The sequence below is a fragment of the Triturus cristatus genome, chromosome 6, assembly GCF_964204655.1.
Source record: "Triturus cristatus chromosome 6, aTriCri1.1, whole genome shotgun sequence".
Taxonomy (NCBI): domain Eukaryota; kingdom Metazoa; phylum Chordata; class Amphibia; order Caudata; family Salamandridae; genus Triturus; species Triturus cristatus.
Window position 1 is genome coordinate 898,221,498 of NC_140589.1, and position 13,087 is coordinate 898,234,584.

The following is a 13,087-nucleotide window of genomic DNA, read 5'->3' on the forward strand; positions in this document are numbered from 1 at the left end:
ACAACACTGATGCCACGCATGTATTGTGCGTGAGGGAGCGTCGCACTGTTCTGTGCACTGTGCATGAGTGAAAGGCAGAAGTTTGATCTTCTACAACTGTCAATTATTAGGATTTGCATATTTCGCATCTTAAATTCCACGTAAGCTTTTTCATCTAAATGCACCCACAGAAGACCGAAAAAGAAGCCGCCGGCGTTGCCCTAGCAATATACAGACACCACATGGCTTTAAAAGCTTTAAAGAAAATACATTGAACAGGAGGACGTGCATAATACCTTACAAATATATTTTCAAATAAAATATGCATACAGTTTACAGGGTTTTTTTTGCTCACCCCATAGCATGTCTTAAAATGCGTTGTTTTTACTGTACAAAGTAAGTCCATCCTAGGTAGTGGCAGTTCATTGAACCTGAAGGGCTTCTTCTTAGATTAGACCCAACTTCTGGGAGGAACACATTTTGTCGCAAAGGAACATTTCATTTCTTTTACCTGTGCCGGCTCTGTGTGTTTCTACATTGCACCTGCTGCTGACTGCTGCACCCGCCTGCATGCTGTCAAAGGTGATTACTGTACCTGCTCTGTATGGTAGCAGTGTTGGTGAAAACCTTTTCACTCTACAGATGCCAAAGAAGTTGACTTGTGTATAATACTTCTGACTTTCAAACCAATACAATGTCAGCCATTCCTTTCTTGAAGATGACTTCCACTGGTGCAGCACAGTTACCAGGTTACTCCAGACTCTCACTCATTCTTGCTGTAATAACATATTTTGTACAATATTCTTATATCTGAATGATGCTCCATGTTCCCCATATAATTTTAAAAAGTCCAAAATGTATTGACTGTATTTATGTGGGTCCTTATGACATATTCTTCCATTAATATGTTTTTTTCTTAATTGTGTGAATGTTTCAATGGCTCTTTCAGTGGCAACACAATGCGCATAGTGGAGCCCCGGATAGACAGCAACTGAATGTCCCTCCTTAGTTTTCTGCCTAAGAAATCAAGGGTCTGTGGAAACTGTTTTTGTCTTCTTCAGTTGTTGCCAATTCAGTGGTCTGAAACAAGAAAAAATAGTTAGCCATATGTTCTTTTTTCGTGAGATTTGTATTGCATAATGTTCGTCAGTTTTTCACAAATACGAGCTAGTAAATACACAAATATTGACGAAAGAAGAGAAGGAGCTAAGTATGACCAAGAGCATCCATATTCCAGTATACTCTAATACTCGAGTGTGGATCCTGCTAAGAGCCTCACATCAGAATCATGGTGGCTTGCTGTGAAGTTAGGGCTGTGTTACTCAGAGCAGTTAAGACCCTGGGGCATATTTACAAGCCCTTATCGCCACAGGAACCTCCCTTTTTTAGACAATCCTGTGGTGAAAGGGACTTTGCCTTATTTACAAGGCATTGTTAAGCTACTTGACACCTTCTTGTAAATAAGGCTAGTTAAGTTAAAAGTTGCTTTATTCGATAAAAAAAAATACCATGAAAGCATTCTACATCTGTACATACAAAACACAAAAACTATAAAAAAAATTGATTATAGATTTAAAATTATTAGATAAATGTATCCATCTAGAAACATTGTGTCACAAAATAGGTAAAAATTCATAGGGATAAAACAGTAAAACAGAACATCCTGATAATTCCAATTTGGCAATATGGCAATATCACTCCAGAAAAGTTTCCTTTAGTATTTTTTGGTGCTTATTCCATGCACGGCCTAAAAACTTTGCCACCCCGCAGACCAGCGGAGTGCTATATTTCGCGTGAAAGGGGGGTGCAGCAGGTGTTTCGGTGGGCATTCTGCCGCAACATCCATTGATTTGGACGCTGCCCAATATTTACAAGGATGGCATAAATATGGGGCAGTGCCAATATTAAGACCAAAAAAACACATGGTCTGAACATGGCGCAACGAGGAGAAATGCTTTATTTCTCCTCATTTTTGCTGTTTCTATATGTGCTGCATTGCGCAGGTGGACACGCGGGGCTGCACCATATTGTTGTAAATACAGTGCAGCCCTGAGTTTCAAAAGTGGCGGAGCGCGGCTTTAAACCAAGAAGGCTAACGCCGCACTCTGTCACTTTTCTTGTAACTATGCCCCTCTGTGTTATTCAGTGAAGTACACATAATGTGGTGGTGGGGGTAATACATGCACTCAACAATTCACTACATCCATGATATTACACTCTCCTGGAATGCTACTTCCGGACAGTGAGCATGCCATTCCCTCTGATCGCTTTGCACGTTTGCTGCACTTACAAGCCAGGCCCATTACCCTCATGTGCCATTCTGTTTGGTGCTCATCTGTAATGGATTGGAATAGATATACTAGCATGTAATATTGCTAAATGTATTGATTAGATTGTTTCAAATCAGCCTGTCCCCTGGCCCAAAAGTAGCAGTCCACCTGGAGGGAAAAGTAAGCCACATGAGTTATGAATATTCCTGATACTGCAACATGCTTTCTGTTGGAAAGAACTCAGTGGGTCACAACGGTATGGCACAGTCACAGTTCTCAAAGTCCTGAAATTGCCCCAAAGAGGTGGCAACATAGCCCAATTACTCAACAGAGAGGAATCAAAATCAATTATCCTCTTTGACTCAATCCGTAACGGGCTCAATAGAACAGAGGACTGGACAACCCTACTCTAGGCTCTTTACAGAAATCGGACACAAGTTAATTCAGTTTCCACTTTCACTGACACTGTAAAATATTAATGTAATGCTACTCATTTCCATGGTATAAATTGTCTTTGTATTAACCAAATTGTAAATATGCACAAAATAAGATCAAGAGATCAGATGACTGTACAACCCTACTTTAAGCACCTAATTATTGAAATCAGACCAAAAGTTAATTCAGTTTCTACCGGTACTGATACTGATAAAATATAAATTAATTGTTATTTTTACTGTATGAACTGCTCTCGCATAACCAACCTGTAAATATGTACATAATAAGATTATATATAGAAATGTTTTCTTGACACCCAATGAATTAAGCACATAGGTACTATTGCACTCACGACGAATCCCCTTCAACTAAGCACCCGGCGACAATTCTTTTCACCACTCCAAGATGTCTGCCATTCAAGCGCCCCATTCCAAAATGGCCCCTACATCGGCGCCTACACAGATACTGCTTGCGTAGTCCCTCCTCTATTTCCATACATGTTAGAGGCGGTCGTTCCTACATATACAACATGCACGGTTCCCTAACCCATTCCAGCTATCATGCTTTAAGGAACGTAAGACCGTACGCCTCCCCTCGTCTTGATGAGACTCTAATGAGGTAAGCCATCGAGACGGATTGCTATACACCAGGCATAACCCTTGCCATCGGTAACCCCAAACTAACGCCCTCTCTGAATCCCACAGCTCGTCATACACCAGCAGCCATCGCCTGCTGCCTTTTATCCTGCGTTATTCTAGAAGACGGCCTGCCCATCCGGGCACCCAAACATGATCTCTACCTCCCAGATCACGATCATCTAACCCTAATATAAGGTAACCCACCCCTTGCCTCCGTTATCCTTTACCCCATAGGAATTGGCTCATGAATGTTTCCGCTCACCCTAACAAGTTTCCGTTTTTCCCAGGTGTTGCAATACATCACCAAGTGCCACTATTCCCGTGTTTGGCACACCACGAGCCACATCATAAGGTCAGCCTTTTCCCGCAATCAGTAAGCTGACTACACTTTCACTGCGCCGCTCGTAACTAATCGCTTCACATCCCTCAATCACTCTATATCCCACACTTGCGCCGGCAATACCTTCATTGTGCCGTTCGCAATCAAAGGCTCCATATCCCCCCAAACACACCACCTCGATCCGTTTATATCCCACAATTGCGCCGCCACCCTCACTTGCTTAATTGATCAGTTTCTTAACTCCGTGTCCTCCCCGTAAGCCTCAGTCGACATGTTCTAACAGGGCATGACGACCTAAATACACATCGCTCTCCCATTATCTGATCAGTCTTTAAAATTGCACACGATACGTGGTAGTACTATCTTGCCAACCTTAATTTCGCCTGCCGCCTATGAGAAATCTTGTTATAGCCCTATGTAAGAAATTTCACCTTCGTTCTTGAGGCTCTTCACCTTGCTTGGCAACTGATGCAATTCGTGCACTCGATCGCTACTGCATGTTTCACTGTGCCCCAGTCATTTCACTTTTTGCCTATGAAATCACTTTCTCAGTCACATACCATACATATGCTCTTCACAACTTGTAATGATGCTGACACGCTACCTTAGAAATTAATGGTGGACCCTATTATGTTTTTCTTTCCCTCTTTTTCTCCTGTTTCAATCCCACAGGCGTCCAACTCAAATCAGGCAATTGTTTATTATTTAGTCCTGAGGATGATCCCATTGCATTAGGAGCTAGGGATCGAAACGTCGACTTTTCTAACAGTACCACAATTTCTCCATTGTGTACATTTTATTGTGGTTACTGCTGGTCAGAGCTTACACTTAGATTGTACTGTACTGTAAGTCACCACTTGCTCCTGAAATTTTTGCCTGCTATTTCGTTTCCCTCTCACTCTTCCTCTTGTAAAGCTCGGTACAGGACTGTGCCCTTGTTTCACCTTTCTTGTTGTCTATTACTTTGTCTAAATCTTTTTTGCATTGCTCTAAATAAATGTTCCTCTGTCCGGCTGGACATTGGAAGACTGTCCATAGCTCTCATTGAAGTCTATGTCGTTATGTTTGATTTATTTATCCTTAAGCTAAGGACCTTTGTTCATTAAAAATAAGTAATCACCCGAGGTCCAAAGCTACCCGATCGGGTCCCCTTGTTATTTACACTGTACTGAAGAATACTGGCCACAGTAATTACCAGTAGTCCAATTGTCCACCATTATCACTTGTTGGTTTTTCATGTTCCAAGTTGACTACATTGACTGTGGATTAGCGTAATTTAGACCCTATTTTTAATGTTTGTTTTTTAACTTGGTGCAATTTACCTCTGCTAAACAGGAGTAAAGTGCCTATGCTCCCCTTTAAGCATGGTTAAATTGTCTTACCCCTGATTGACCATTTTAATTTGCCAATAAGTCTCAAGTATATGATGTAGGAAATGCACTCAGGGCCTGAAAGTAAATGCCACCTGTGGACTGCAGAACCCATGGTGCCATCCACAGGGTTGGCCTGTAACACGTCTTCAAGCCTACCATGTGTAGCTTGACTGCAGCAGTAGAAATCCTGCAGTCAAACCTGTCCATATAACCCTTTTTACAGGTGGGAGAACCTTCTTTTAAATATGAAGTCACCTCTAAGCACACCGTGGCGCCTACAGGGTAGCGTGCCTGATATAAACAAGTGAAAATGTGCAAAATCAAAGTTGGCCTCTTCCTCCAATGACTCAACCACTAAAGCTACTTTCACTGTCAGGGCGATAACATGATGCTGGAAAAAATAAAGTACAGATAAACTTGAATCTGAAGCTTTTAACAGGACATGGCTAAAATTGTAATTCAAGGATTATATTTCATATTTATTAAAAGTCCAAATCCTTGGTGAAGTTGTGATTTTAAGAAATATTTGGGGACAGTAGCTTTTCGAAAGCTACCCCTTCCTGCCCTGAAGCTCCCAGAGACTAATTTGCCTGTTAGCACTTGCACAGTCATGTATGACCTTAATGAGATGTGAAAACTGCTCCAGAGCATAATAATGGCTTAGGCCTGGTAACAGAATGGACTGGGTGTGGCCATTTTATCCCTATTAGGTCAGGAAGTACAGGTCGGTGGGCCCAGGGCCTCCATTAACTTGAAAGGGATTGAGGTGAAGTGTACCCATCTATAGTTTAGTTTTAGAGGAGACCTGAAAAATGGAAAGCCTTTGTCCCTAAGAACCACAGCAGCCAAGCTGGCACCAAACCCAGTAAGAGGGAAGTTGTTCTCAGAACTGCTTTCTAGTGGACATGGGAGAGGGACTGCTCATTTCCCTTGCCACACCAGAGGGTGGACACAAAAGCTCTGTAAAGTGGGTAAGGTTGGCCCTGAAACCTTTACCCCATTGGCTAAGGAGTGTCCAGGAGATACCCCCACTCACTGGCTAGTGCCAACCACATGTATGGCACCCCAAGGAACACTCATCAGGAAACTTTCTGGGCCCGTGAAAGATCAGAAGAGGACTGTACTTTCTGCCTGTGGGCTAAGACGAGTCCTGAAGGGCTGGACTAGCTCCCTCTGTAATCAGGACATAGAAGTGGACAGTTGGCTGACCTCCTATGTGGGTACGGTGACACACCAAGTTGCAAGAAGCATTTTTCCTTAACTGACTGGTTGACCAGTGCTAACTGGACTCAGAATGAACCTTGCTGGTGGCCTCTGCTGGAGTGAGTCCTCTACTCTAAGTGCTGCTGAAAGAATCCATAGAAGTGTCCCAGAGGAGCTGCTCCTAGAAACTGTGAACTTAGAAATGTTTTGAACTTCCAAGACCTCCAGTGTCATTCAGGGGGACGTTGCAGGAAAGGTGTCGAATTTCAATGTATCTTCCTCAAATACAGTAGCAGGCTTACCCCGCTGGAAAATATTGAGCTCTATAAGTCTAAGTCAGAAGGTAAAATCTTTTAATAGGACAAACCTGCGTGGTGTATCAAACCCTTGCTACATCGCGCTGAGCCTCAAGTCGTGCTTAGGTCTCAGTCTACTGCTTCCATAGGCTATCATTGGCACATAGTGCTAGTTAATTCTAAGGCATGGGGGAAACTAAGCAATAACCCCTATATGATGTGTAGTTGGAGGTTTGTCCCCTTCTTACAGACTACAGCTGTGGTGACTTCTAAGGTTTAGCATTCATGGTACATAGAACAAGCCAGTTACAAAGCTAACCTACCTTTCAAAGGCTGAGCCACTTTCTAATACATATTCATGCAGATTCTTATGAACATACCTAGGCACCAGACTGGATCAGGAAACATCTTCTAGCAATATCACTCCAGGGTCAGTAGGTGATGCCACAAAACTCCATCGTCTTAATTAGGCATGATACTTGCCTCTATAATGTGTTGCCTGGCATGATGGTGTAATTGTTTTTATGAACCTTAATTGATGCTTGCCAGAAGCTCACCTTCTGTTTTCACCAAATTCTTTAAAATATAATAATAAACCTTGGCAGGAGATTAATTCAAATTTAAGGCCATAAGGAATTGGGTTTCCTTTTGCTAATGTTATTGCAAACAGACCTCTAATTCCGATGCCCCATTACATATGCATGGTGTCAGGGGCTTGATCAAGGTCTGTAGATATACGCCTACTAAGGTTTACAATTACTGAATGGCCTTTGGATGCATGGAGGCAACATTATTGTTGGCTCTGGCCTATAAAGAGACTTTTAAATGGTCCCTCTCTTCCCCCAGTTAACTCTTGACAGGCAACAACCATTTGGCATAAAGATTTTCTCCTCAATATGGTCTCCACACATGTAAAAACTAAGCACATTCATATATTGGTCCACACAACAAAGATGAACTTTCAACAGTTCTAATCACGTCAGAAAACTTCTTTATTGATCAGAATTGGGCCTTGAGGAATGACATTCTAAAGTAATTGCACATTCCAGTTGTCCCATTAGCCAGCAAGGCAGATGTATTAATTACCCTTCTCCCTTCGGTTCTTATTACAATTGGTAAAAGGAGCAGATTATCATCTGTACTATTCATTGAATAGGAAGCCAATACTCTCCCATCTTCATTTCAGCCATTTAAATCAGCCACACAATGCAGTAGGGATCAAGAAGGTGCTTCAAAGATCTTTTTGGAGAGGCAGTTAAAAGGCGTCCTCCAAAACCATAAGCACAAATTAGCCTTTGGCTGGTGCTCCTTTCCATTTTCGGATAAGGGTCTTGTAAAAAACAGGGTTTTTTGCAGATGTTCCCTAATCTTTTACCCATTTGGACTACTAGATGCTGTTCATTTACTCTGACAGTGCACTGAAGACTGCTAGTCTTCAGTGCACTGGTACTGTAAGTAAACAAATTTCGTAGCGCGCGCTGCATCGCATTTTGTGATGCAGCGCGCGCTACGAAATTCTTTCTATTGATTTAATTGTTTACTTACCTCCAATTATCCATATTCCGGTGTTTAGTACCCCCCTCCCTGCCCCTCCCCCGCCCCTCCTTTCCACCCCACGGAACTCCCTTCACAGACTGCAGCTGAATTCTACCCTTGCGCCACCATGGATGCGTTGCATTTACAATGTGGCGCACCGTGGCGCAGGGATAGACAGATGCGTGTCGCATCTGATGGCGTAAGGGCTGCACATTGCTGGAGTCATGCTGCAAGCGCGACGCAACTCCAGCAATGCTCAGGGGCGCCCTATGCCTAACATGCTGCATCACTCCTTACGCCTGCTTCAAGCAGGCGCAGGGTTTTGACGCAGCATGGACGTAAAAGTGACTCAATGAAATCTGCGTCACTTTTACGGGGCTTCCTTGCGACGGAACGCCCACCCTGCATACATTAAACCTGATGCAGGTTTAATGTGTGCGCAGGGCTTTACAACGTGACGCATCTCCCTAGATGCGTCACGTTGTAAATAAGTCGCAATGTGGCGCATGGTTTACGTCGCCGCTGCGTCACAGAAGTGACGCAACGGCAGCGAAAATGTGTCGCAAGGGGCGGGTAAATCTGCCCCATAGTTTTAAACATGATCTAAAAACCATTCTGCCCCCTCCCACCCCGGTGACAGTGCCATTAGTGAACTAATAGACAAGACATAACTCTGAAGGAAAACAACCCTCCCCCTGCCCCGGGAACATTTGTCCCCAGACAGGCGGTAAATTAGGTATGCAGGAGGTGTACACCATCAAATGCCTAGCCACATCTCTCGGGTGGCAGCCTGGTCTGTACTGCTAAAGAAGACTTCTGCCATTTTTGAAAGTCATAGAAATAGTGGGTTTTTGGCAGAAAAGATGACCTACACCCCCAGATGAATTCACCTCATGGGCGGATTAGCCGCTGGGGTAAGTAGCCCATTGGCTACTTGGACACACATCCCTAAACCTCTTAAATCTAGGATTAAAGGGCAAATTGTGACACCAGAACCTCAGTTCCGAATCAACTTGCATCGAAGAGGATAAAGAGGGACCTGTGTCTGCGGCACCAGGACTTGCACAAACCAAAAGAGGGATACTCTGTCCCTGTGGTAATGATCCTTGAACTGCCAGATCATGTCTCATCCTAGGCCAACTCTCAGTTCCCCCAGACAGAGTGACCCCTGTGAGAGCCTGAAGCACCCTCAGACTCGCCTTGACTAGTGATACTAGTCCCTTGCAAACTGCAGGTTAAACAATGCTGACCATCGGGCCCTCTGAGAGATTGCCAAAATCCAGATGGTTTAGGCATTGTGGGATCTGTAGTCCTGCCTTCTACAAAGTTTCAAGCCGCTACTGTGTTCCCCGGGACCGCTGGATGTCGAAGTATTCGTCTGCTGTGTTTACCGTTGCCAAGGCTTGTTGTTTGCCAGTTCAGCAACCGACCTCTGCACTCGATGCTGCATCAAGAGGGAACTCCGAAACACCTTCAACTGACCCCAGATGTGGCTCTTTTGTCAAGATTTTGCATCCATTTTCCCTGCACCGTCTAAGTGGTAAAAGTAGCACCCCTGCAGCTCCTGTTCAGCACCAAGGACAGCAAGGACAACTCTGCACCCAGGTGCTACGTGCCAGGAAAAATTCAAGGGTCTGCCATGGCCTCGTCTGCATCTTCTTTATCTCCAGTGGGTTCTACGCAACTCTAACTGCAAGTGACCGATTGTCACTACCACTTTATAGGTCGAGCCTAAGTAAGTGCGCATGCGCTACGATACTTGTTGTAGTGGAGTTTGGAATGAAAGCCCTGCCCACTCTCCACCCATATTTTTCATTGGCTTGTGTCTTTGTCCTTCGTAAATGCTGGCTTCTGATTCCTTAATAGGCTTGTTAGTCCCTCCTTAGTACCGCCTTGTCTTCATCTGTTACCTCCCATGGCGACTGGCCCCTTTACTTCGTTTGTTACATGGTATGTGTTCTTAAGTCTGTGGGCACTACTTTCTTTAATGAGTTTTTACATGGGCATAGAATCACCAATGGCGGCGGCTGCCTGCAGCCTCCTCCCGCCACTTGTCCTTTTTCGTATCTTATTTCACTGGTTCCTGTTTGCCCTTTCTTGAATTGTGTCTTCACTTTCTTATAATGTGATTTACTTTCATCACCATCACATGATCTTGTTTGCCTTCACCCTCGTCTTTTCTTTCGTCTCTTATCTTTCGACCTTCTGAATTCTTTCCTATCATATTTTTGCTTTTACATTATATTATTTTCCACCTTCCATTCGTTTACCTTTTTTTTCTTCCCAGTATCTCTGCACCCATGCACCTAGCACTCTTTTCCTGGCTTTTCATAAGTCCAGCGTCCTTGTAGTCACATCTATATATCAGCCCTCATTGACTGCCAGCTTCAACCGTGTTATCTTGTAATTGGACGTAAGGCGCCCTGTTACTTAGTAACGAAATGTAAAATCATTGCACATTTGCTCTCAAGCTGGAAACAAATCACCCTGGCTTCTGTTAACATGGTTATCTGACCCTGAAAGCATGTGAGCCAGAGCGACGAGCTCGGTGAAAACGGAATGCCAACAATTACCTCTCAGCCAGCGGGAAGAGGGCTTGGAGCAGCCTTTACCCAAACTACTTCAAATTCAGAGGGGCAGGAAATGCAAGAGTTCACTCAGCAGTTGAAAAGTAGAGTAAAGGAATGTACAGGAGCAAGACATAAAATCTAGAGTCTGTGAAAACAGAAAACGAATAAGCAATAGTTAGACAACTAATTAATGTAGCCTGCCGGAGGGTTCCGAGGCGTGCACTCACATATCTAACTATGCTTTAGGACTACCCCTTATTTCCAGTGCCTTGTAATCACAGTGGGTTATTAGTGATGGAGTTTGTGAGGCATTAAGGTGGTGTGACACCCATAACGCAAAACATAAAGAACACACTATTTACAACACTGCGCCCAAATCTAATATACCTCAGGGCCACAAACCCAACTACAACATGGCAGTGGGTTTTAACCTGCTGTGCAGTGAGCAGATCTACCAACTTAGAAGATGTGAAAGAAATCAATAAAGCCTTCTGCCCTCCCCTCTCACACTACATTATCTGTACCTACGGTACAATCAAGAAGCATTTGCAATGGATCGCGATTGCTAGAATTTGAGCTCTTGGCATTGTAAATGACAATGTCTTTTATTTGTGTTTAAAAAACCTGCAATAATAAAAGGCATTGTCATTTACAATATCAATAGGTCAAAGTTTCTAAACTGCGAGACCTATTGCTTTGAAAAGCTTGTTATAAGTGACCGCAATGCCAAAGTATTGCAGTATTGAATTGCTGCTGTGATTTATGTTTTCTTCTAAAATCCATAACTCTGGTTATATGTATGCTAATTTGTTTATTTTGGTGTCTAAATTAAGATAAAAATAAACATTATTTTAATAAATTGGTGTTGGATTTCTATTGAGTTGTGTCAATTACTTATCGTCCATGTTGGTACTCGGAAATGCTTACTACATGTTCCTCTCGTAAAGCCTGACTGCTATTTGCCACTCTACCAGGAATGAGCTAAGGATTTATTAGTGTGAATCCAAGGACCATCTTTGGAGTTTGTGATAGTATTGCATGGTGAAGTCTAACCAACATCACCATATAATAGTCCTTCTTCATACAGGGCTGCTCACAGTCCTCACTTGTGTAGGCGTTTTTACGAGGCAACCTTTATCAAAGGCTGTGTTATCAGAGGTGCAGCTTCAGAGGGGGTGCTACACACACCCTAATAATTCTATTCTCTAGTAAGATAGTTGGGTACAGGTGTTTTCAGTCAGGTATGCTGAGGAGTCTGTCAGAATTCACCAGGGCTTTTTACATACACACAAACAAAAAAATACACACACACACTCACTGTCTCTCGTCTATGTTTTATATTTATTGGTTATTTAAACAAATATATTGTGTTTTAATTGCCCCCTACAGTCTGTACTCTGCTTCCTTTACACCATCACTTAAACTTCCCTTTTGCACTGCTTCTATTATAATGTACTTTCACATGATATGCCAGCATGGTTGTTGGAAAACCTGAAGCTCACCCCCCCTAATCTTACTGGCCAAGCTACGCCCTGTTTGTTATCTGGAAAATCTGAAATTTCCATAGTGCCTTTAAGTAACGTACTCAAAAGTTTATTTAATTGATTTAACACTGATTTAACAGTCTTTTAATTGATTTTCAACCCACAAAGGGAAATAAGTTTGATGCCTGGATCAAAGTAACTTGTCCTTTATCTCATCTCTTATCCCCCTACGAAAGAGCCATGTGAGTTCTTTCAACTGATTGTTTCAGAAGCCAATTGGTGCAAAACAGTCAGATATGTCAAAACATTCATTCATATTTGACGAATATCACACACCTCAATGGAATATTCAAGAACGGGATGTTCAAACATCATCGAAAAAAAGACATAAAACCATCATAAGACTGCAAATAGACAACAGTTCTTGGTTACTAATGGATTTGTGCAAGCCAATATAATAATAATCAAAAGGTGGGAGTAGTTCCTCTGCCAAATCGACGTAAGTAGTTGCGGTATGTGGCTAGGGTACCTGTCGCTAGGAGATCTGTATTTCAGATCTTAATGCCCTCACACACCTGTTAGGGTGTCATGTTTCATCATTGTGCACTCCTTGACTGGCCGGCGCTGCAATGCCTGATGGGCCTTGGGGCTGATTTTTCGGAGATCTTTTGATCTGAAGATGCCGTAATGATGAATGCAATTGGGCAGTTAAATGGTGAGTCTAATATGTGAAAGGTGACTTGAAATAGGCTCTGGAACCTGAAACCTATCAATTTAATTAGAGATGGGCCCAAGGACTAGGTAAAAACAGAGGTGCTATCTTGTGGTCCTAAGGTACCAGGATAGCTACTAGTCGAAAGAGGTTGCTCGTGTCATACGGTAAACTTGTTAACGTTGCGAAAGCCAAGGCAGGACCAGGAGGCAGTTAATCCAATCACCTACCTTGGTCAGATTTTGGGTTAA

General features: G+C 43.0%; 1 protein-coding gene across 2 annotated transcripts in view; it reads right to left on the reverse strand.

Annotated features, from left to right (window-relative positions):
* Positions 1 to 223: 223 nt before the first annotated feature.
* Positions 224 to 13,087, reverse strand: part of SLC22A3 (solute carrier family 22 member 3) — a 681,970-nt gene continuing 669,106 nt past the window's right edge. For both annotated transcript variants that reach the window (XR_014963047.1, XM_085611548.1), the window contains one exon: positions 224 to 1,059. Coding sequence is in view for 1 of the 2 variants with exons in the window: in XM_085611548.1 (XP_085467674.1) it covers positions 1,005 to 1,059 (55 nt within the window). In the remaining variant the exon portion in view is untranslated. The remainder of the gene's footprint in view (positions 1,060 to 13,087) is intronic.